Source organism: Heterodontus francisci, chromosome X, assembly GCF_036365525.1.
Source record: "Heterodontus francisci isolate sHetFra1 chromosome X, sHetFra1.hap1, whole genome shotgun sequence".
Classification (NCBI taxonomy): Eukaryota; Metazoa; Chordata; class Chondrichthyes; order Heterodontiformes; family Heterodontidae; genus Heterodontus; species Heterodontus francisci.
Genome location: NC_090421.1, coordinates 5192940 through 5218838, shown reverse-complemented (window position 1 = coordinate 5218838; position 25899 = coordinate 5192940). Strand labels below are relative to the sequence as shown.

Genomic DNA, 25899 nt, shown 5'->3' with positions numbered 1-25899 from the left:
GGGAACAGTTTCTCCCCATCTACTCTATCCAGACACCTCGATTTTGAACACCTCTATCAATTCTCCCCTCAACCTTCCCTTCTCCAAGGAGAACAATCCCAGCCTTTCCAATCTGTCCTTGTATGTGAAGTCCCTCATCCTCGGAACCATTCTCATAAAAATCCTTTTTACACCCTCTCCAATGCCTTCACACCCCTTTTTTTCTCTGTGTAAAGAAATTCCTCCTAAAGCCTTTGTTTGACCTGTTAGTGGCTATTAATTTTGTGCAAGGGATTTGGACCAGACAACCAAAAGTTGCAGCAATTCTGTTTTATTATCACACCGTAGAGATCAACACATTACAGTGTTTTGGCAGCGATAGTGCTACAAAGTCCAACTCCTGATAAATGTCAGAGCAAAGGACACAGCAACAGATAGTTACCGAGCCAATCATACATGTCAATTCTGAAGTCATCAATAGTGTTGCGGGAAAGAAAGAGAGATTCAACACTTGTTTATAACTAAGTATTTTTGTTCATTATAAAATGGTAGCACTACACTGAACATTCTGTAACACAGGTAAGGTAACCCAATAACATAGCACCTTACAATGAAGATGGGATGCACACTTATTTATTCATTTGTCAATTTAAACTCAAGTCTGAGACACAGAGTATCAGGGAAACAAAAATAAAAACTATGTTTCCACTTAATTTAGACTTATTTACATTTTATTAAGCGTGATTTACCAAACAAAAAAGTGATTATTAGAAAAGAAAGAATTGACATTAAGATGATTGAAAGATCCTATTCAAACTTGTGCAAAGTTCATGTAACTTTGAAGCCATTCCCCGAAGTTGGACTTCAATATTCCAGAGATGAAAGACCTGGCAGAGTCTTACGAAATCTGGCATGTGTCTCTGTGTTTAATGTGTCGCTTGGTGCTCTCACTGTTATTTACATTTTCCCTCAACTCCACATCATCATTAGTTGTTGGGCCTTCAGGATCTTCTTCAGTCTTTGGTTTGCTTTCTTGTGCACGTTTGTCTGTTTTTTGTTCAGGCGCAATGCTTTCTGCTGCATCATGCATCTCCTCATTGGATAGATCAGCCACGACTCCTTTAGCTTCTTCAATGAGTTCTGTCATTGTTTTGTTTCCCTCAGGGACCGTCAGCTTTAGTACACTTTCGACCAGCCCCTTCCTACTCAACTCTTCATTCTTTACTTCCTCAATCTCACCTGTTGATTCTATCTCTTTGTTCTCTTTTCCCACATGCTGTCCTTCATTTGCAAGTAAATATTCTTCATCTTTTATTTCCTCTTCTTTTTCCCCATCTGTCTCACCCCTGTAATCAACATGGTCCTCCCTGTTCACTTTTCCCTCAGTTTCAGAGAAACTCTTGTGCCCTGTCACGATTTTTTTAAACAGTTGCTCCAACATTTCAAATGGCCCCTTCTCCTTCCCAGCATTGTTTTGTTCAGTGCCACCTTCATTCTGTGTTTCTTTCCCTTCTATCTGTTCTTGCCCATCTGTTACAGTTTCTTGCTCTCTCATGTCTAAATTTACATTTGTTTCATTCCTCTCTTTATTGTCCCCCTGTGAAAAACCTTCTCCTGCATCTACTTTTTCTTTGACATTCTCTCCCTCTCTTATTCTGCTGTCCTCACCTTTGTTTATTTTATCTATAGATCCTTGTAGCCATTTGTCCATTTCTTGATTCCTTACAGGATTTTCATTCTCTAGGTCTTCCTCCTCTCTTTGACTCTGAGCCTCATCCTCAAATACTTCCTTTCCAAGCATTCCTTCATGCTGTTCATCCTTGTCCAGTCGCATGTCCTGTTTCAAGTTTACAGAATCTCCATCTTTCACAAGGCTTGAAACTGATTCCTTCATGCACTGAAACGGTGTGATGACCTCTCCTCCCTCTCTGCCACTCTCCGGCCATTTATCCTGAGCTCTTTCAATTCTACCAACCAATTCCTCTCCACAACATTCCAATTCGTCACCCTTATTATCCATTTCCATTATTTTGTAAATAATTTCTGAAGCTATTGTTTCCCTATTCTTCTCTTTAATTCCCTCCCATCTGGACTCTCCACTGGTCATTCTGTGATCTTGTACTAAATCGACTTGCTTAAGAACCTCTGTCATACTTCCACATACTTCCACTGGCTTTTCTTTTCCCATCTTCAAGTTTTTACCACCACACATTTCCATCATTATTTTTTTCTTTTCTTCAACTTGCTTTCTTACTCCCCCTTCCACTCTGTTACTCAAACAGTCTTCATTGGATACTTCCTCTCTTCTACCAGCCTCATTTCCCTCACTTTTCTTTTCATTCATTTCCCTTTTTTGTACAGTTTCCTGTGAAGTAGCTTTACTTACCTCCAATATTAGTTCATTCTGTCCTTTTTCCTTGCAGTCCTTGCTTTCCTTATATTCTGTGACCTTTTCTTCAATCCCCAATTCCAACTGTTCTAAAGCTTCACTTCTACAGCCTTCCATAACTTCATTTGATTCCTCTCTCTCAGTCGCATAACTATGAATGCTGTTCCCTTTTTCTACAACTGTTACATTCTCACTATCCTTAATCAGAGTAGTAGATCCTTCCAAACATGTATCATCTGCACCCTGTTGTGTGAATATGTTCACTGTTCCCTCTTGATAGATTCCATTGGAGATATCTTTAGTTGTTTTTATTTTATGCTGTCTGTTGGATTCAGTTTCAAAGCTGCCGTTTGTCAAGTGTTTCTCCTCTACATCTGGAAAGGCTGCTGCTGAGTCCTGAAGTTTCTCCACACTGTGTTTCCCCACTTTGTCTGATTTAAACCCCATTTTCTTTGCATCCGAGTATCCATGATAATTGATGTTGCTCTGAGTATCTTTATCCATATTCTTGGTGGCAGTTATTTCAGTGTCCTGTGGAAAAACAACAAAATTATTTAATTTGTAACGGAAATTACAGGTGCAGCAGGGATGGCCAATTGCACATATTTGACAACTGTTTCTGAATGCACATGCAGCCACCTACTGTTCATAGAATCATAGAATGGTTACAGTACAGAAGGAGGCCATTTGGCCCATCGTGTCTGTGCCAGTTCTCTGCAAGAGCAACTCAGTTAGTCCCATTCCTCTCCCTATAGCCCTGTAAATCTTCCCTCTTCAGGTAATTATCCAATTCCCTTTTGAAAGCCTCGATTGAATCTGCCTCCACAACACTCAGGCAGTGCATTCCAGATCCTAATCACTCGCTCCGCAAAAAATGTTTTTCTTCATGTCTCCTCTGATTCTTTTACCAATCTCTTTAAATTGGTGTCCTCTGGCTCTCGACCCTTCCAACAATGGGAACAGTTTCTCCCTATCTACTAGTTTGATTACTTGCCCCCATTTAGTAGCTAGGAGGAGGATGGTGAGAAGCCGAATGACTAGTAGTCCCATAGGCTGTACTTTCTCTCAGGGCAATATTCAAAGAGCAATATTAATACAATAAAGAATATTAAGTTATGTAATGAGTCTTTACTATCCAGAGCTTTAAAAAACAGAATATCACACTCAGTTGTTTCTTTAATTCTTCTCAATACTAGAATTTAGCTTCTATTTAAGATTTGTTCAACAGAGGAATGCTGATTCATCAGTTGACGATGGGCAGTTAAGTGGTAATCAGCAGGAGGTTTCCTTGCCATGAAACTTCATGGGGTCTGGAGTCAATGTTGAGAACTCCCAGGGCCACTCCCTCTCGACTGTATACCACTGTGCCACCAACTCTGGTGAGTCTGTCCTGCTGGTGGGACAGGACAGGACAGGACATACCCAGGAATGGTGATGGAAGAGTCTGGAACATTCGCTGTAAGGTATGATTTGGCTGTTGCTTGACTAGTCTTTGGGACAGCCCTCCCAATTTTGGCACAAGTCCCAAGGTGTTAGTTAGGGCAACTTTGTTGCAAGGTCAACTGGGCAAGCTTGTTGATTCCGGTGCCGAGGTCAATGCTGCCAGGTCTGTCCAGTTTTAATTTTATTCGGCTTTTCCATAGTGACTTGATACAACTGAGAGGCTTGCTTGGCCAGTTCGGAGGGCAGTCAAGAGTCACCTGTAGGCCAGACTGGGTAAGGACGTCAGATTTCCTAAAGGACATTAGTGAACCAGATGGGTTTTTACAATGATCCAGTAGTTTCATGATCATCATTACTGAGACTAGCTTTTTATTCCTGATTTAATTCCCCCAGCTACTGTGTGGGTTTTGAACTCATGCCTCTGGAGCATTAGTCAGTAACATTACCACTATGCTACTGTCTTCCCTTTGCAAGAATGATACCAGGGATAAGGGATTTCAGTTATGTGGAGATTAGAGAAGCTGGGATTGTTCTCCTTAGAGCAGAGAAGGTTAAGAAGAGATTTGATAGAGATGCTCAAAATTATGAACAGCTTTGATATAGATAGGAAGAAACGGTTTCCACTGGCAGGAGGGTTGATAACTAGATATGAAAAGGAAGAATGTGCAGGGTTAAGGGGAGAAGGCAGGGGAATGGCACTAAGTGAATTGCTGTTTCGGAGAGCCTGTGCAGACACGATAGGCCAAACGGCCTCCTTCTGTGCTGTGTTTTTTTTATTCTTTCATGAGACGTAGGTGTCACTGGCAAGGCCAGCATTTGTTGCCCATTCCTTAATTGCCCTCAACAACTGAGTGACTTTCTAGGCCACTTCATAGGACAGTTAAGAGTCAACCACATTGCTCTGGATCTGGAGTCACATGTAGACCAGACCAGATAAGGATGGCAGATTTCCTTCCCTAAAGGACATTAGTGAACTAGATGGTTTTTTACGACAATTGATGATAGCTTCATGGCACTATTACTGAGACTAGCTTTCAATTCCAGATTTTTATTAATTGAATTTATTAATAATTCAATTTAAATTCCACCAGCTGCCATGATGGGATTTGAACCCTTGTCCTTGGGGCATTAGCCTGGGCTTTTAGATCACTAGTTCAGTGACATTACCACTACGCCATCATCTCCCCTGAAAGGAGGGCAACTAAATAAAAAATATCAACTTGGGGCCTTATAATTAGGAAATGGAACTTTTAACAAAAATATTGTGCAATATTTACATCGTCTCAGGTTGGGATACATTACTGGGACATACAATGATGCATTGAAGGTTTGACAGTTCAGCATGTTCCAGTGATATCACTCGTTGGCAGGACCCTCACCTCCTTAGGTCCATTGGGGTTGGGGAAACCAAGAACCACATTGGGCTTTAGGCTCAGGTGATACATGATCTGAGATAATTCAGGAGGGTGGCGAGGAACTGGCAGAGACATCTGTGGGAGCCTGAAGAGAGGCTGGGTGGGTGGTAGGGGAAGCAAAATAGTTAGGCAAATTGTGCTTGGCACCCAAAACTTCCAACAGAGATTTTTCCATTGATCAAATGTAATTTCCCCAAGGTCCTGACTGCAAGCCAGAATTTTCTTTAATAACTCTTACCTGGCTCTTCTTTCCCTCCTCCAGCTGCTCCTCCATGCAATTAATCTTCTGCTGCAATAAATGCTTGGCAACTTTCTCTGTCTCCAGTTCCTGTTAATGGAATTGAGAAAACAACAATCACTCATCAGCTTTATATCAAATAGATTGCATTTTAATTAAATTTTAAATTTACTGTTCTTTTGTACTCATCAAGTTAGAGTCATAGAGTTTTACAGCACAGAAACAGGCCCTTCGGCCCAACTCACCTGCGCCGACCATCAAGCACCCATCCAAAACTAATCCCACTTCCCCGCAGTTGGCCCGTACACTTGTATGTTACGTCGTTTCAAGTGCTCATCTAAATACTTCTTAAATGTCGTGAGTGTTCCTGCCTCTACCACCCCTTCAGGCAGTGTGTTTCAGATTCCAATCACCCTCTGGGTGAAAAAGTTTTTCCTCAACTCCCCTTGAAACCTTCTGCCCCTTACCTTAAATCTATGCCCCCTGGTTATTGACCCCTCTGCTAATGGTAAAAGTTTCTTCCTATCTATCCTATCAATGCCCCTCGTAATTTTGTATACCTCAATCAGGTCCCCCCTCAGCCTTCTCTACTCTAAGGAAAACAACCCCAGCCTATCCAGTCTCTCTTCATAACTGAAATACTCCAGCCCAGGCAACATCCTGGTGAATCTCCTCTGCACCCTCTCCATTGCAATCACATCCTTCCTATTGTGTGGTGACCAGAACTGTACACAGTACTCCAGCTGCGGCCTAACCAGCGTTTTATACAGCTCCATCACAACCTCCCTGCTCTTATATTCTATGCCTCGGCTAATAAAGGCAAAGTATCCCATATGCCTTCCTAACCACTTTATCTACCTATTCTGCTGCCTTCAGTGATCTATGGACAAGCACCCCAAGGTCCCTCTGACCGTCTGTACTTCCTAGGGTCCTATCATCCATTGTATATTCTCTTGCCTTGTTCATCCTCCCAAAGTGCATCACCTCACACTTCTCAGGATTAAACTCCATTTGCCACAGCTCTGCCCATCTTACCAGCCCATCTATATCATCCTGTAATCTAAGGCTTTCCTCCTCACTATTTACGACACCACCAATTTTCGTGTCGTCTGTGAACTTACTGATCATACCTCCTATATTCACGTCTAAAACATGAATGCACACTACGAACAGTAAAGGGTCCCAGCACCGATCCCTGCGGTACCCCACTGGTCACAGGCCTCCATTCGCAAAAACAACCCACGACCATTACCCTCTGCCTCCTTCCACTAAGGCAATTTTGAATCCAATTTTCCAAATTACCCTGGATCCCATGGGCTCTTACTTTCTTAACCAATCTCCCATGTGGGACCTTATCAAAAGCCTTACTGAAGTCCATGTAGACTACATCAACTGCTTTACCCTCATCTACACATCTAGTCACCGCCTCATAAAATTCAATCAAATTTGTTAGACAGGATCTCCCCCTGACAAAGCCATGCTGACTATCCCTGATTTAATCCCTGCCTCTCCAAGTGAAGATTAATCCTATCTCTCAGAATTTTTTCCAATAATTTCCCTACTACTGACATTAGACTCACTGGTCTGTAATTACCTGGTTTATCCCTGCTACCCTTCTTGAATAATGGTACCACATTTGCTGTCCTCCAGTCCTCTGGTACCTCTCTTGTGGCCAGAGAGGATTTGAAAATTTGTGTCAGAGCCCCTGCTATCTCCTCCCTTGCCTCACACAGCAGCCTGGGATACATCTCATCTGGGCCTGGGGATTTATCCACCTTTAAGCCCGGTAATACAGCTAATACTTCCTCCTTTTCAATGCTAATTTGATCAACCCTAACCCTCCCTGATCACTACACCTACATCGTCCCTCTCCATAGTGAGCACAGATGAAAAGTAACCGTTCAAAACCTCACCTATGTCCTCCGGCTCAACACACAGATTGCCTCTTAGATCCCTAATGGGCCCCACTTTTTCCCTGGTTATCCTCTTGCCTCTAACATACATAAAACGGCTTGGGATTTTCCTTTATCTTGCCCACCAGTGTTTTTCATGCCCCCTCTACACTCTCCTAATTAATTTTTAAGTACTCCCCTACACTTTCTATATTCCTCTAGGGCCTTCGCTGTTTTCAGCGCTCTGAATCTGCCATACGACTCTTTTTTTTTTCTTTATCCAATTCTCTATATCCCTTGACATCCAGGGTTCCCTGGACTTATTGGTCCTGCTCTTCACCTTTACGGGAACATGCTGGACCTGAACCCTCGCAATTTCCTATCTAAATGACTCCCGCTTGTCTGAAGTAGACTTTCCTATAAGAAGCTACTCCATGGTTTCCTTTCTTTTTGCATCCAACACTTCCAGATCACACATAGGGTAAAGCTCATTCTATACTTTCCCAATTATGGGGTTTAACACTCACCCTCTGCAGTGCACCCTTACTCCTCCAGTGACATCTCCTATTCCCTATCTTGGTGCTGGACTGTAAGCAGTTTTCCGATGTGAAATAATAGGATAAAACACTGGGTTAAGACCATTAGTATGTCAATAAAGAAGGGTTAATTCATTAATTTTAAAAAGGACTAATATTTTCAGGATCCATGGAGAACATGACTAAGAAGTTGTATACGGGGAGGGCAAGTTAATAGGGACTCTAGGTTAGGGCTGGGGGAGTGTGAGTATTAGGACTTTATTGATGGAGTTGTATAGAGAAGAGGGGGCACAATTCCAGGCTCTTAGCCTTCATTGGTACCTTCTAATGATGGTTATTGTCTTAAAGACAATTTTCACTATAGAGCTCCTTTAAATCGCAAGTAAACTTGAAAGTAAGGGACACTCTTGATCATACCCTGCTTATTTGTGTGTGTTTTCTGTGGAGCTCTGCTAGCTCCTCCTCTGTGCCCTCCAGAATGTCCCTCAGTCGCTCCACCTCATATAAAAGTAAAGTCTTCTCAGTTTCCAAATGGTCGATCGACTGAACTGCATCCATGTACTTCTCTTCAAAGTCTTCTTGGATTACCTAAACAAGGACCAATATAAAACAACTGTACTTCTCCGTGAGGTTTGTATACACAGAAAATACCTTTTCAATGGCCTCGTGTCCATATGTACAACTTAAGTGTAGGGGCATGCACATAACTTGTGACGGCTAACATGTAAAAATATACATCACTTATACAGATGAAGTTAAAAGGTCTCAGTGGGCCTAGATTCTGTCTTCCTCCCAAAGAGAAACAGATATCTGCAACAGCCTCCCAACAAAATGAATGGTGTCAGTTAACTCCTCCTTAAAAAGAAAGCTCGAGCAATATCTGGATAAGAACATAATTAAAAGTTATAAGGATAAGTGACCAAATACACTACAGTATGTAATGATTTATGTGCTGCTAGATGGTACTGGAAATGTTCTGTGTGGAATAGCACTGGTCAGGGTTGAAGAATGTAGGCTGCAATGTCAGAATGACAACCTGGAGTTTTCACAGAAGTATCTTTAGGGGCTAGAGAGAAATTGTAGAAAGGATAATCTTCCTGGAAATTATCCTTGGCTAGCCACCCCTCTTCATTAAACAAGCAGGGTAGAGTCATAATAGTGTACATGTCCTGTGGGAGGAATGGTGAGCTTAATGGCCTTTTCAAGTTTAATATTTTCTTCATGTTTTATCGCTTAAGTCATGCATTAGAGCAATACAAGGAACAGAAGGGGCTCACTTTTCTTACAAAACTGACATGGGGCAGTAAAAATAGACTAGCATAGGGCAGGCAGCCGACAGTCAATTTGTAATTAAATGCTCACATTAGTATTCCCATGTTACTCAAGGACTCCAGTGACTTGTAATAAGGTAGTTTGAACATACAAGCCCAAACACAAGCTTTGTAATATCTGAGTTTTTCTGAATGGCAGTAACAGGAATTAATAGGTTAGTAACTCTGTTAGTGAATCCCAGGATACTTAATATTCTGTTTGGAACACACTCAAAGTAGTAATATTCCGCCTACCTGATCAGCAGCTTGTTTTTCCAATAACTCGTCTACCTATGAAATAAATACAGAACAAAGAAACTCATTACTGTATGTTGGATCGAGAGCATATCTTATGTGACCGAGGCCTATTTCAATCTAAGTCTATTCATTCATATACAGGCTTTCCCCGCCATTCACTTCAATTGACTCAACGCCTCCTCCCTTCAGTTTCCATTTTGTTCCAATCCACAGATTATGGTGGCAAGGAGGACACTACATCTAAATAAGATTCACCCTGCCGCCATTTATCTAGGGTTTCTACCGAAGTTACAGCGAAGATCGGGAGAACTCCTGCAGAAATTCTATCCTGTTATGTCTAACTACCCTACAGGTTATGTTGTATCTTTCACAAAGTTACTATGCCACAGCAGCCCAATGACACAGAATGTAAAACTACTCCTGCGACTCCAGACATAGCACGTTTGCAATCTTTGTTGGGCCATCAAGAGATGGTGTGGAGATGAATCTCTGCTGGAGCAACATTAAGAAGTATTTAGATGAGCACTTGAAACGCCATAGCATACAAAGCTACGGGCCAAGTGCTGGAAAATGGGATTAGAATAGGTAGGTGCTTGATGGCTGGCACAGACACGATGGGCCAAAGGGCCCGTTTCTGACCTGTATAACTCTATGACTCTATGGAGCAGGTGCATCAGCCTGAGCTTCTTCCAAGAGCCTGTGGCATTGCACAAGTTCCTGGGAAGAGTTTGTGCATAAAGCAACGAGGAAATACTAAAGCAAGGGTATAAATTTATTTTTAAAGTAACTATCCTGTACTCCAGAGGTTCCTGCTTCTTTAAAGTATTTGGTTCACAAGCACCTGTTCCAAGCAAAATTTACATTTGTGTGACAAATACACCAGATGTTAAAACACTTGAAGAAAAAAATATTACAGGGCTACGGGGAAAGAGCAGGAGAGTGGAATTAATTGGATAGCTCTACCAAAGAGCCAGCATAGGCATAATGGGCTGAATGGCCTCCTTCTGTGCCATATCATTCTATGATTCTATCGACTTCAACACATTTGTTTTTTTCCCATTTTGGTTTGCCTTTGAGAGGCTACTCAGCCTCACAGGGTGAGGGAGCTGATTTGACACATAATTGATATGGCAATTTGTCAAAAGATCCTGAGTCATCTCTGCAGATTACACCTTCAGTTCCTCAGTAACTCCTAATGATCAATATGGACCTTCTCTTTGGGCTGGACACTAACCCGAGTTCAGCTCGGAATAAAGATAAATGAATATCCCTCCTTGCTGACAGGGACTTAGTGATGTATTAGAACAATGTTCATCGGTGGGTTGCGGGTTTGAATCTATCTCAGAAAAAGAATGAAGGCTTCTCAATGTGAATGGTTCAATGTGTATCAACAACTGTCCTTTACAGCTAGGTTTCTGTCCAGCCCATGACAAACACAAATTTTAGTCATTCCAAAAAGTATGAAATTATGGAATCTTACAGCACTACAAGAGGCCATTTGGACCATCACACCTGTGCCAGCTCTTTGAAAGAGCTGTATCATTTAGTCCCACACCCTAGCTTTTTCCCCAACCCTACAAAGTAGAAATCAGGCTCAAATTATTTGAAATCTGGAATTTTCCTTTTATTCTAAATCCAATGCCTTTTCAGAAAATGTTTGCTTAGTGCTTTAACAAAAGTTCGCAGTCAGCACCACTTATAAAAATTAGATCACTGTATCAAGCCACTTGTATTTGTTTTCTAATATAAATGAGTACATAGATCATTGGGAGAGTAGGAGTTACTGAGGACCATATAAAAGTACACTATCAGAGCAAATTAATTTGTGGAATTCAGTGATCAAATTCAACACAGAAAGAGGGCACTTAGAAGTGATGAATGGATAGACTGTAATCAAACAATTCTCCCAATCTCTCAGCAGAGGGAAAAAAAATTGGCATCTTTTCTCTTTCAGCAGCATTTTAAATCAAGTTCAGATAGGTGACAAGGAAGGAGACGGCCACAGATGTACCAGTGCTGTGACTGGTCATCCTTCCCTGGTATTCATCAGCTACGTCTCATTGGTAGCATTCTCACCTCTGAGTCAGAAGGTTGTGGGTTCAAGTCCCAGTCCAGAGACTTGAGCGCATAATCCAGGCTGACATCAGTACTGTACTGAGGGAGTGCTGCACTGTCGAAGCTGCAATCTTTCAGATGAGACATTAAACTGAGGCACTATCTGCCTTCTCAGGTAAATGTAAAAGATTCCATAACACTATTCAAAGAACAGCAGGGGAGTCCTCCTTGGGCGGCGCAGTGGTTAGCACCGCAGCCTCACAGCTATAGCGACCCGGGTTCAATTCTGGGTACTGCCCGTGTGGAGTTTGCAAGTTCTCCCTGTGTCTGCGTGGGTTTCCTCCGGGTGCTCCGGTTTCCTCCCACATGCCAAAGACTTGCAGGTTGGTAGGTAAATTGGCCAGTATAAATTGCCCCTAGTATAGGTACATGGTAGGGAAAAATAGGGACAGGTGGGGATGTGGTAGGAATATGGAATTAGTGTAGGATTAGTATAAATGGGTGGTTGATGGTCGGCACAGACTCGGTGGGCCGAAGGGCCTGTTTCAGTGCTGTATCTCTAAATAAATAAATAAATATTTATTCAACCAACATCCCTAGATTATCAAGCTGCCGCATTTTCCTACAACAGTGAAATTACATTATAACTCTTCAAAAATGTACTTCACTGGCTGTAAACTGCTTTGGGATGTCCTGAGGTTATGAAAGATATTGTAGGTAATTCTTCTTTTAAAATAAGAGTTGGTAATTATGATACACCTGAAGTTCATCTAAATTCCAATTTGAATACTGAAACTATGATATATACACACACTCTTGTCTTCCTATACAGATACAAATTGCGATTTAAAAATTGCAAACTTATGTTAACTGCACCAGTTCACTGGGTAACAATTTATTCAAGAAATGAATAATGCTAACCAAAACGCAGTTTAATTATCTTTACATTCATGTTTTTCAGAATTTTGAGCTTGTGCCTGCTTATTCTACATTCCCAAAACTCATTTCAACAAATTTACTTAATTCCACTTTATCCATTTCCTTCTTATTTAAAAAACTGGAGTTATGTCCCTTCTCAATCTTGCTTTCGAATATCCATCTGTCTTCATAATACAGCAAACTACTTCAGCATGGTATGGAATTTATCTTGGAATAGATGAATGTCAAATCATTATTAATTTATTGCATACTTTAGGAAACTATTGTGTTGGTTTCGTTGAGAGAAGTGCTGGGCAGTGGAACACTTTTCCACTTTTTGTGCCCAATGGCAGTATCATGTCTAACTGTATCAGTGTCTATCCTAAAACAGAAAGTGCCAGCAAGAAACTGTTTCAACATACTGCGCCTAATTCCGAAGATTTCTTTTTCATGAGGTGGCTTCATATTATTCGGTGTTGTTTGTTTTCAACAGCAATTAGCTCCCAGCCATTTATTTCTACAGAAACATCTTGTGCTGGTGAGGACAAAAAGTTAAGCATTTGTCCTGATACTGCGCTTTACCTCTTGTTGCTGTCGCACCAGTTTCTTCACACTGGCCTCTTTGGCCTCAGCAAAAGAAGCTTTCCTGGCGTTGAACCTTGCATCTGCCTAGAAGAGAAACAGAAGGGGAGTGAACTAGGTTTTGGGTATCAGTCAATAAAATCAAGAGCAGAAAGATTGAAGAGATTGGTCAATCCTGGTATCAGCTTAACAAGAACTTTTGGGCTACCCAAAATAAAAGTTCTACCAAAACTAACACTATTTATTTTGTATGCATCTTCCTTCAGCTTAGTTCTTATGTGGGTCAGCAGGCTGCATTCTCCTCTACCAGCATAAGTGCATGTTCAGTTCTATCAGATGGGCTTGCTGCTGGGTAATGTCAAGAGTTTCATTTCTTTTTTCCACTGATTGATGCTTTACCTCAATGAGTTGCATTAGCAGCCCTACTGAGAATGCATGAAACTCATGTTCCCTCTCTTTACAGGTCCCTTGTTAACAGCATACTTCATCCTTCAGCCAAACTGTTAAATGTGATTGCACAGTTGGCATCAAGCTGCACGAGAACTGGCCAACAAGATGGCTGTTTAAGTGTGGGAGTGATCCAAGCACTCTTCCCCTTTCTGGTGAAGATAATCAAACTGAGATTCATATAAAATAAAATTTCACACACAAAAAAAGCAGTCACAGAGTACTTTTAATATACACACCATTGTTGAAATCTAGTTGGGCTGAAGGGCCTGTGGACCTATTTCCATGTTATAAGTCCAGTACACAGAGTACTTATTAGGAACACTCGTTGTGCAATGTGAAAATGGCATTCAGCCCATGAAATATTTTTTCCATAAAAAGATTTAAACCATGGGTCAGTTATGGGTAGCCCATGACATCTATATCCCCACTATACACACCCCCATCCCATATCCTTCAATTCTCGATACTCTATTCGCTACATCATTTTATTAGACAAATTCACTTCTGCTTCTATGACCTCAAGAGCTAACCTTTATTTGCCCCACAGAACATGCAGATTGTTTAACGCAGTTAAATAATCCCTTCATGTCACATTTTTGTAGTGCAGCCAAGCCTCTCTTTCATCATTATTGATGTTGTTGAACTGAAGGAACAGGGACAAAGTCCTTGAAACCATTTTTGCTTTTGCAAAACTGCTTGTTTTAAGGCTTCCCTTAAAATTGGCATAATTTGTTTGTCCATTTCCTTATCATTTAGAATCGCTCTTCACAGAACAAACTACTTCAGCATGGCATGGAATTTATCTTGGAATAGATCAATTTGAAATTATTAACTCATTGCACATTTTAATTAGCTATTGTGCTGATTTAGTTCAGTAAAGTTAGTGACAGACAGTGGAACACTTCCACTTTTTGTACCCAGTGTCATTATCGGGCCTGACTGTAACAATGTTTATGCTAATACAGGAAGACTCAGCATGGGGCTGTTGCAACATACTGTGCCTCAACCCTAAATTACTTGTTATCAACGGACATGTGGTCTAGAACTGGCTCTCTGGGAAAGTCAATTGTGCCAGAAACCAAAACCACACCTACCCTGTTCCAAGTGAATGTTAAAGATCCCATGGCACTATTCAACAAGGACAAAGCTGGCAGTTCTCCCAACGTCCTGGCCAACAGTCATCACTCAACCAATGACACCAAAAAGATGAAGTGTACATTTACCTCATTGCTGTGCACAAACTGGCTGCTGTGTTTGCTTACTTAACAGTGATCAAACTTCAAAAATAATTCACTACCTGTGAAGACATGAAAGGCGAAATATAAATGAAAATTCTTTCTGACATTGGGAGGCCCTCAACTGCAGCACTGGCCTATCCTCCTTCCTCTCGTGACAGAAATAGGTGGTGGATCTTCTTGGATGGGAGAAGGGTGGTAATCCCACCACTATCTCTCAGACACAGTTAAAGAAGAATGAACGATCTTGCATTTATATAGCGTCTTTCATGGTCTCAGGACGTCCCTAAGTGCTCTCCAGCCAATGAAGTACTTTTGAAGTGTAATCACTGTTGTAATGTAGGAAACATGGCAGCCACTTTTTGCACACAGCAAGATCCCACAAACAGCAATGTGATAATGACCAGATCACTTGTTTTAGCGATGATGATTGAGGGGTAAATATTGGCCAGGACACCGGGGATAACTCCCGTGCTCTTCTTATAAATAGTGCTGTGGGATCTATTACATCCACCCGAGGGGGCAGATGGGGCCTCTGCTTAAATGTCTCATCCGAAAGATGTCACCTCTGTTCCTAATCACTGTCTCATTCTTATAACCACTCTTTTCAATTCTATCTTAACATCCCTTTTTCCTTCCCACCTTTTCAGTTCCTCAGAACCTTGCCATCCTAAAACAGTCTTCCATCTCCCTACATCCACACTATGCTGAAATCAATATTTCAATCACATTATCCAACACTTGATTCCTTCTTAACCAGGATCTCAAAATTATGTCTGCAGGGTTCAGGGAGGAATTACCCCAGGAAGTTTTGCAAATAATTTTTCCCTGGTGTTTTGCTGTAGGAGGGGGTTCAGGTTGGGTTTCATGGTAGACGGGGCAGGCTCAATGGACCTACAGCCTGTAAGTCTAAGTTATTAAGAAACTGTTATACTTTTTATTTTATAGAAAAGATGGTAATTTTACATTTCATAGTGCACAAAGCTGGATTAATATCATGCATTCTTTTAAAGTCAAACTTTACATCAAGTTGATCATGCATTATAAAATGGATAGAGATATGAAGCTGTCTACAAGCATTTACATGTAAACTTACAACTTGTACAGATCTCCTCATTAATACAGAGCCATACATGTTAGGAAGGTGTCAGCTTCAAATCGCTGGATTGTGCTGAGTTAGTGTTGCCCTACCTGAGATCAACTAAGACTGCTCCAATTGCCTTCAAGGTACCTGGAATTGGGGGTGGGGGTTTTGACAGGAGGATGAAACAAAAGGAGCCAGGGTGCCTCTTTCCAAGTGCTATACAGTGACATCATCACCGCCTCCTCCCACCCCTGGCCCGGTGGAAAGTGTCTGGGTGTTAGCCGAGAACTTGACTGTTGATAGACTAGCTTACCAACATTCACCATCAAGGCTCATGTGAAGAATGGCTATTTGGATGAGGTGCTGGAGGGGCTGCTAGCACATGTGGAACTGTACCTCATCAAGAGTTATTGCCTTTGGGACCAGGGTGGGCGTGTGGGGAAGTAAGTAAGGAAATAAAATTCATGCATTCCCCCATGCTAATGAATGAGAAGTGATGAACCCATTAGTAGCAGCAGATAATCCTCATTTCTGTGTTTCTCATGGCAGCAAAAGCATAAATGAGGCTTGCAGAACACTGGAAATCTAAAATGCTGCCCAGCATCTGCAGCATTTAATGAGTTCAGGAGCAATGATCTGGAAACATTTGGCGAGTTTTACTTACTGCTCAGATGGAATTAAATAAGAGTAAATGTTAAATTTTACTTCCAGCATCTATGTTATCTCAAAAGAGCTGCTATTTCCTTCAGCTCAGATTGAACACAAAAGCAGAGAGATGGGCAATACTGCTACCAACCCCAGAGAACATTACTGGATGTCCAAGGTAGTATTATTATTAGGACAATGATGATCAGGTCATTCCCACCCCACTCCTAAAAGATCAAATTTATCTTTAAAAAAAAAAGGAAATAAAATCTCCCTTAAGAAGAACATGTAGATCATTTAAATGAGTTGCTTTGTCTTCTTCAAAATCTTACAAAATTCAAGTATTTGCAGGCACAATTTAGTGTAACATTAATCTGTGGTGACTGTTATAATTCTTGCTGAAGAAATGTTTCTGAGGTGCTCCACTGGCTCAGCTGGTTGAGACAGTGAGTCGCCAAACATAGAGAGCAGGAAAGTCCCAGTTTGGTTTTTGTGGAGGTTCTCCTGCTCATTTGCTGTAACTTTGGGGTAAGAACCACAGAGATCCTGGACAAAATGGTTTCAACAACCTCCACACCGCTTTTCCATCGTCTCTGTGGCTCTTGTGCTGAGGTTACTATAAACAAGCGGGAGAATCCCTGTGGAAATTTACTCCCTTAGCTGTCCTCAGCCAGGGTGGCAGTGTCTCCGAGTTAGGGAGTCAAAAAACAGGCCACAGCTCCTGCCTCTGACTGCTATCTAGTGACCACTCTGGTAGTAGTATACATGTGGGCAGCAGGTGAGGATAAGATTGGTGGTGGCTGGACCGGGTCTCCTGCAATTGTCTAGTGTGCCGACAGTCAGGTTGCTAAATGGTATATGAAGAATGGCTACTTGGGCAAGGTATTAGAGAGAGATTGGTGCTTGCAGAGTCAACAAGCAGTTAATGCCTTTAGGAGAGGAGGTGGTAAGGGATCTGTATTCTTTCCCAAATTACTCCACACAATAACTTAGTTACTGGATTTTACAGTTTCTTCTGGACTAAACATAGGCTCTTCTTAGAATCATAAATTGGCACAGCACAGGAGGAGGGCATTTGGCCCTTCGTGCGTCTGCCGGCTCTTTAGAAATGCTATCCAATTTGTCCCACTCCCCTGCCCTTTCACCCATAGTCCCATAAATTTTCCCCTTTTAAATAGATATCTAATTCCCTTTTGAAGATTATTGAATCTGCTTCCACCATCTTTCAGGCAGTGCATTCCAGATCATAACTTGCTATGTAATGAAATTTCTCTTCATGTCGCCTCTGGTTCTTTTGCCAATTATGTTAAATCAGTGTCCTCTGGATAGCGACAAACAGTTTCTCCTTATTTACTCTCATGAAAACCGTACATGATTTTGAACACCTCTATAAAGTCTCCTCTTAACCATCTCTGCTCTAATGAAAACAATCCCAGCTTCTCCAGTCTCTCCATGTAATTGAAGGTCCTCATTTCTGGAACCATTCTAGTAAATCTCCTCTGCACCTTCTCCAAGGTCTTGACATCCTTCTTCAAGAGTAGCGCCCAGAATTGGACACAATACTACAGCTGGGGCCCAACTAGTGTTTTATAAAGGTTTAGCATAACTTCCTTTCTTTTTTATTCTACGCCTATAAATAAAGCCAAAGAGCCTCTATGTTTTTTTTTTAAATAGCCTTTTCAACTTGTCCTGCACCTTCAAAAGATTTGTGTATGCACACTCCCAGATATCTCTGTTCCTGTACCCTTTAAAACTGTGCTTTCAAAATAACAAATTACAGATTAAATCCACTATTAACTTCGTTTTATAAACAAACATGCATAAGAAATGACCAATAATAAAAGTACAATATAAATCTCACAAGTGCAAGAAAGACACTCACAATAGGTTAAATTACCCTTTGATTTGAGTTTAAGTGTCTTATCAATTTAATGAACAAATTCTCGATGCTGTGAATTCCATCTCTCTCCATTCTAGTTCAAAAGGTAAAACTCAAGAGCTTCACAATTTGTTGTCACATTAATTATGGTTAAAAAGAGGAGACAGACCACAAAATACACATCTTAATTTCTAGGAATTCAATGGAGATATGAACACTTCGCATATCAAAAATATTCAAGTTATCATAAATGGAACAATTTGTATTTATGTAGCACTTTTAACATAGATAAACATCCCAAGCTGCTTCACAGAAGCTTAGACAATTAAATGAGCCATTTGTTAATTAAATCAGGAAACCTATCTGGTCTAATATCAAATATGCCGTTTAACTATTAAAATTAAGGAGACAAAAGAATGCAGAGTTGGTCACACCAGTTGAGGACAGAGGAAACTTTAACCAGTTCCAAGTCCCAAAGTCAGCCACTGCTTTGCTCAAAGCTCCAACATGACAGTGCACCTCCCACTTGGTGACTTACTAATTAAAAAATTAAACTGAGATGAGGTAATAAGTTTTACATTACTATATTCCAGCTCATGTAGGTTAGGACAGGGATGACAAACAGTCTGGCTGACTCTAAAGCTTGATGAACTGGATTGTTGAGGTGCAGACATATGTTTGAAGGTGTGGTGAAAGTGAATAAACAGGGGTTAGGATTTAAGGGTGTCATCACGTATTACGAGTAGGTTCATTTACATAATGCCTTTCACTTTACTTTCCTGCATTTTATTGTAAAGAAAACTTATACGCCTTTTAGTTACACTGAATAATCAAGACATTTTCTTGAGAGAAGGAAAAACTGTAATCAGAATTTCAATCTCATGGACACCCTTGATAAGTGGGAACCCATCTGTGGAAAAAAAAGTTACATTCTCTCTCACAAATTCAACAGACTGTGAAAACGAAAAATAAAAATCACAACACATGCAATCTCTTAAGCGTGGACACGTCGCAGCTTGCTGACTCACAACAGCCAGCGTAATACACTGGTGTCAGCACACCTAACAGAAATAGGAATAGCACACCACTGAAAGCTAACAGACAGAGTTACATCGGGGCTCCCCCTCCCCAAAGATACACATGGGTTTTTGTACTGCATATGTGTTTGTGGTGTCGTCACTGCCCAGGAATGCAATAGCTAGTGTTAGGGAAGAATGTTATCTAAAAGTGCTGCACCTTGGTACTCCAGCACACTTATGCAATGATCTGTTACAACATCCAGCAATCTTTTCACTGATACTTCCTCTTTTCCCCCCCCCCAACCCTTTTTTCTGATTCCAGTAACATTCGTGCCACACAAGTGCCAGGCAATGACCATCTCCAACAAGAGAGAATCTAACCATCTCCCCTTGACATTCAATGGCAGGGGAAAAACCCTCCGCTGGCTGGAGTCATACCTAGCACAAAGGAAGATGGTTGTGGTTGTTGGAGGTCAATCATCTGAGCTCCAGGATATCACTGCAGGAGTTCCTCAGGATAGTGTCCTAGGCCCAACCATCTTCAGCTGCTTCATCAATGATCTTCCTTCAATCATAAGGTCAGAAGTGGGGATGTTCGCTGATGATTGCACAATGTTCAGCACCATTCGTGACTCCTCAGATACTGAAGCAGTCCATGTAGAAATGCAGCAAGACCTGGACAATATCCAGGCTTGGGCTGATAAGTCGCAAGTAACATTCGCGCCACACAAGTGCCAGGCAATGACCATCTCCAACAAGAGAGAATCTAACCATCTCCCCTTGACATTCAATGGCATTACCATCACTGAATTCCCCACTATCAACATCCTAGGGGCTACCATTGACCAGAAACTGAACTGGAGTAGCCATATAAATACCGTGGTTACAAGAGCAGGTCAGAGGCTAGGAATCCTGCGGCGAGTAACTCACCTCCTGACTCCCCAAAGCCTATCCACCATCTACAAGGCACAAGTCAGGAGTGTGATGGAATACTCTCCACTTGCCTGGATGGGTGCAGCTCCAACAACACTCAAGAAGCTCGACACCATCTAGGCCAAAGCAGCCTGCTTGATTGGCACCCCATCCACAAATATTCACTCCCTTCACCACCGACGCACAGTGGCAGCAGTGTGTACCATATACAAGATGCACTGCAGCAACGCACCAAGGCTCCTTAGACAGCACCTTCCAAACCCGCAACCTCTACCACCTCGAAAGACAAGAGCAGCAGATGCATGGGAACATCACCACCTGCAAGTTCCCCTCCAAGTCATACACCATCCTGACTTGGAACTATATCACCGTTCCTTCACTGTCGCTGGGTCAAAATCCTGGAACTCCCTTCCTAACAGCACTGTGGGTGTACCTACCCCACATGGACTGCAGCGGTTCAAGAAGGCAGTTCACCACCACCTTCTCAAGGGCAATTAGGGATGGGCAATAAATGCTGGCCTGGCCAGTGACGCCCACATTCCATGAATGAATTTTAAAAAAATCAATATGCTTGCTCATCTCATATTTTTCAGGTTTGAAGAAGGGCACGAAGCAGAAACAGCGCCCGTCAGTTCGCTCCACAGATACTGACTGACAAGCTGAGTTTCCAGCTTTTCTGGTTTTGTTTATGCAATAAAAGGATAGGGTAAGGATTTGCATGTGTAATTTCCAAGAGTACAAGGTTACGATCTCACTTACACCATCTGGGATTGGCACCAAATGAAGGCTAAGCACTTCCGCACTAAGAGAGTAGGAAAGGTAATAAGGCACATTAGTCACCAAGGGGTGTTCAAGACAGCCATTGGCAGAGAGGCTCTTATCAGTATATGTCCCAAACATTCAGCACCATAGTATTTATGTAGCCTGCAGGAACAGAAAATCATTAACGGTCGGCTCTTTTGTAGTCAGTCGCAAGAGGAACTTTAGTGTTGCATGTTTGCACATCCTCTCACCCTCGTCCTCACTATCCTCCACTGGCTTCCAATACTCCAGTATATTGACTTGAAAATCCTTAACTTAGTCTTCAAATTCCTCTGCTTTATCTCACTGCTGTTTGTTTGCTTGCTTTGAGACTGCTGGGTCAAGGTGAGTGACTCTCGGGATTCGACAGATAACTTAAACATCTAATAACTATCAAGTGATTGCTCCAAATTTAAAGGCAGCTGTTCTGGGGTGTGCGCACACGAGTGCTCGCCCCGATACGAACAGCTCACCACCACCTTCTCAAGGGCAATTAGGGATGGGCAATAAATGCTGGCCTGGCCAGCGACACCCACATCCCATGAATGAATTTTAAAAAAATATCCCTTTATCATATCTGGGGAGACCAAATCCCACTAATTAAAGTGGAGTCTCCTAGAAAATGGCAAGTAAAGATACTCCCCAGTTACAGGCCTAAAATAATCAAATGTGTATGAATAACACTGGGACTGGCGAGAAAAACAAACTCTGTCACAGCTGTCCAGAGAATTGCAATTTCTTAAAATTAAACATGCACAGCACCAATATTCTGGCACCTCTGAGAAGGTGGGATTGGTCACATGGGGGTCAAGGCCACTGTCGGGCAGAAACAGTGCAACAACAAAAAAAAGATGCTATGGCCATAATTGGGTTCCCACCTTCCCTTCAAAGTAGTTTGGAAATCATGTGCCCTGTTAATATATGGATTAAAATATGGAGTGATTTTAGCACAGCATTAAGTATTGTACTGTTAACTCCATGGCAATGGTAATACTGTTCCATGGTGGTGCTACTGCCTTTGAGCATCTGTTAATAAGAAAAGAAATCCATCCTTCATCCTAATTAGGTGCCAGCCATGGCTCAGGCACTCTCGCCTCGGAGTCAAAAGGTTCCAGACTCAAGTCCCACTCCAGAGACTTGAACACAAAAATCTAGGCTGACACTCCAATGCAGCTCCGAGGGAGTGCTGCACTGTCGGAGGTGCCATCTTTCGCATAAGGCGTTAAACTAAGGCCCCATCCGCCCTATCAGGTGGGTGTAAGAGATGCCACGACACTATTTCAAAGGGGAGTTCTCCCCGGTGTCCTGGGCAACATTTATCCCTCAATCAACATCACAAACAGATTATCTGGTCATTATCACATTGCAATTTGTGGGAGCTTGCTGTCGGCACATTGGCGGCTGCATTTCCTACATTACAACACTTCAAAAAGTACTTCATTGGTTGTGATTGGCTTTGAGGCATCCTGTAGTCATGAATTTCTTTCATTTCCCCGCTACCACGTAAACAATACAGGTTCGCCTCATATTTCTTACTTAGAGGGGTGGGGGAGAATCATCGGACTCATCCACATGACAGATGATAGCCCTGGGGATACCCAGACAGTTTCAGCATTGGGTACTGCCAGCTGAGACATAACAGGGGCAGAGCTGGAAAATTCAAGTAGTCTGAAGGAGATATTACCTTCCAGCCCTGTATGGAGGAAATAAAGCAGTTTCAAGCAACATCTGTGTTTACATTTCAATCAGTAAGCCTTCCTGATTTATTTCTCAGCTTTCCTGATCTATCTGGACCTCTGCAGCCTATTACAGCTCTTCCTTAACCCTCTGGCTAACTTCTCATCTATACAATTTCATTCCTTTCTAAAATTCATAACCCAAGTTTTTTTTCCCCTTACAATTGTTCCACAGCTACAATGTGTTAATATACTTTCATAGCTTTCAGTGTACTTGGTAGAGTTTACACAGTGTTGTGGTAATGAAGAAGTGAGTAAACTTTATTAAGTGGCTTGGATATTTGGATGACCATGGGAATTGATCCAGCAAATGGTAGTTAGTATGTATTTGATTGAAGGATCAACTAGCAGTTTTGGGTGACCAAAAGATGTTTTTTTTTTAATGAAAGTTCAAACACTTAACCCTTAGGCAACTGCAGGGAATTCAGTAAACAGGAAAGCCGATTCAGCCAAAAGACCCTACAAGTCCTCCACCGCAGCAACCGACTGTTTCTTAAATGAGTCCAGGATTTTTGTCTTCAACGATACTAGAATAATTGAGTTTGGATGCCACAAAGTCGAGAAACAACCCCCAAAAAGGAGCGAGGCCAGTCATTTAAAAGTCAAGTAAAGTGCTGCCTTTTGTGGCAACTATATCCCAATTAGTTGATGATATCTACTTGGGAGGCCATTCCAAATCTTGACCACTGTGTGTGTGAAGAGGAACTTCTAGATATCAGTCCTAAATTCAACCTTTTAATAATTAACCTTTGTCTGACTATAAAATCAGCCTTTAGAAGTCTCTTTTCCAGATTGAAATCCAAGTTTCTACAGCCTTTCCTCATAATCTAGACTCTTGATAATAAATATCAACATTGCGTTCGACTGTCTCCCTTGTGTCTCAGTGACCAGAACCGAATACAATATTCAAGGTTTGGTGTCGGCTACAGGCCTCAGACCTACAGTGGTCTGACCAGAGCTCTGCACAGTTTGATCATGACTTATTCTGACTTGTATTCCACTGATTTGGCTTTATAGTTCAATGTTCTATTTCCAATGGAACAGAGAAGGCCAAGAGATGTAATAGAAGTTTTTGAATTGAATATGTTGAATGTGTAAAGGTTATTTACTCTGACTGTGGAGTCAGTGACAGTGCTCATCAATTTGAATTTACCACTGAGGTAGGAGAGCAGAGAGATTCGGAAAAATGTCTTAACGCAAAGGATTGTTGGAACATGGAATGCTTTGTCACTGGAAGTGGCTGAGACAGAGACCACTGCATCCTTTAAAAGAAAATTGGATAAATATTGGAAGCAGGGGAGAAATCAGTTTGGAATTGCTCTAGGAAAGTGCCAGCACAGACACAATGGGCCAAATAGTCTCCTTGTGCTGTAAACTTGTATGGATCCTGAGTTAGTGGAACCATGAAATATCATGCCCCAAATTCTGATGAAGGGTCACTGACCTGAAACATTAACTTTGCTTCTCTCTCCACAGATGCTGCCAGACCTGCTGAGTATTTCCAGCACCGTCTGTTTTTATTACCCCAACTCTGTATTCAGTTCAGTGATTTCAGCCAGAACATTGGTAAGAACAAAGAAAATGACAGCACAGGAACAGGCCCTTCGGCCCTCCAAGCCTGCGCCGATCCAGATCCTCTATCTAAACCTGTTACAATTCCCCTCTGTACCTCTAAGCTAGGGAGGGATAAATCGAGGTAGCCACAGCTCTGACTCCAAATTGCCATTCAGCCCCTGCCGGAAGTACACATGTATGGACATTGGATAAACAGACTTTGCTGTAATACTCCTGGAAAGGTGGACCATCGACACAGTGGAAGTCAATGTCTTCAGGAGACAGGATTTTTTTTTAAGTCAACATGAAGATAAAGATAAATAATGTAAGACAGCTATGATTGATTTTCCGTTAAAGAGCAATTGTATTGTTCAGGAAATTAAGTGAATTGGATGGAGTTCAACACAGAGGCTTTGGAAAGAATAAAAGGCGTGGCTATGGCTGGAGAAACTAGTAAGGAAGCAATTTCAAACCCCAGAGTCCTATGTTAGCATCATGCCCATGAAATCATTTCTACTATATGCCCAGGGGCCTGGTCCACGCTTCCCGCATGTAACATAGAATAGCCGGAAAACCTGGTTCCCTTTTTGTGATTGGCCTGGAGTGACCTCATAAAGTATAGTTTGATTCCAGCATGATCGAATTGAAGGATTCATTAGAAGAACACATATTTGATTTTTAAAAAATTAAACCTTGATAAAAAGGATAATACGTCGTTAATTGTAACTACTTTAATCACAAACTACTTAAGGGGGAAAAAACTACGTCTTTTACCTCTTTAATCATCATCATCATGTTTTCATCCTCAGACATTTCTCTCGACAGGATCCTTCTCCGGGAATTGGCCGGCGTCCCCATCACTCCGCCTTTGAACCAAGCCTCTTATTGCCTTTCGGAACTAAGTTGATAAAAATGTTGCTCAAGACGCCAGAACTTCTGGACAAACCTTCTGCCGACCCGGTGAAACAGGTCAAGTCCCCTTCAGCAAGGAGTTCTACTTGGCGCAGAGTCTTGCCGAGATCTGTTACTTCAGTCTTTCCGATGTACAGTCGTCTCCCGACCGATCAAATCTGTTTGAGTAACGAAAACATTGACTTTAAAAGGCTCCTCCGCGCAGCCACTTGTACTGCTCAAGGTATTTCTGGATTGTGGCAGTACCACCAGTCCCGCCTGCAACTCAGGCGGCTTTTGGGTCCTAGCGCCGGGATTTACAAGCTACAACAGGGAATGTCAGTCGGTCTACATTGTGGAAGTTTTTTTTTACACGTTACTAAACATATTGCCCAGATCAAATCATTGATTGTCTAGAAATGTCAATGGGGAGGGGAGCGAAGTTTATTGCAAACCCAGAGTTTTTCCCCCCCCAAAACTAGACAAGTATAAGAGGTCACAGTTTTCTCCAACAAATAAAGACATGCAAGTCTTGACAGGCCTATTCAGAGTTTGGGAGTTGGCAGTCTGATGTTTCACCTTGAATTAGGTATCTAACAAAAATTATTAAGCTTTTTAACATAAATTAGCATCCCTGAGAATATGCAGTTGTCAAAA

At 41.8% G+C, this 25899-nt stretch overlaps 1 protein-coding gene across 2 annotated transcripts; it reads right to left on the bottom strand.

Moving 5' to 3' along the window:
- Positions 1-477: 477 nt before the first annotated feature.
- LOC137358677 (golgin subfamily A member 6-like protein 24) lies at positions 478-25540 on the bottom strand. Of its 2 annotated transcripts, XM_068024850.1 has the most exons (7): positions 25126-25211; positions 14689-14762; positions 13016-13102; positions 9458-9493; positions 8310-8480; positions 5465-5554; positions 478-2899 (listed from the first exon to the last, which is right to left on the bottom strand). In XM_068024850.1, exons 5-7 carry the CDS (start codon positions 8448-8450, stop codon positions 878-880), a joined length of 2253 nt encoding a protein of 750 aa, XP_067880951.1. In that variant the 5' UTR covers positions 8451-8480; positions 9458-9493; positions 13016-13102; positions 14689-14762; positions 25126-25211; the 3' UTR covers positions 478-877. The 2 variants fall into 2 exon arrangements, with proteins under 2 accessions (XP_067880951.1, XP_067880950.1); XM_068024849.1 differs by lacking the exon at positions 14689-14762 and having other exon boundaries at positions 25126-25540.
- Positions 25541-25899: the final 359 nt, after the last annotated feature.

Excerpts from the sequence above, each read along its gene's own strand:
- LOC137358677 (XM_068024849.1), bottom strand. The coding sequence starts at position 25,209 with ATGGGGACGCCGGCCAATTCCCGGAGAAGGATCCTGTCGAGAGAAATG. Across the intron at positions 13,103-25,125 it reads TGATGATGATGATTAAAGAG|GCAGATGCAAGGTTCAACGC; the intron begins GTAAAAGACGTA and ends TTTCTCTTCTAG. Across the intron at positions 2,900-5,464 it reads AGGAGGGAAAGAAGAGCCAG|GACACTGAAATAACTGCCAC; the intron begins GTAAGAGTTATT and ends GTTTTTCCACAG.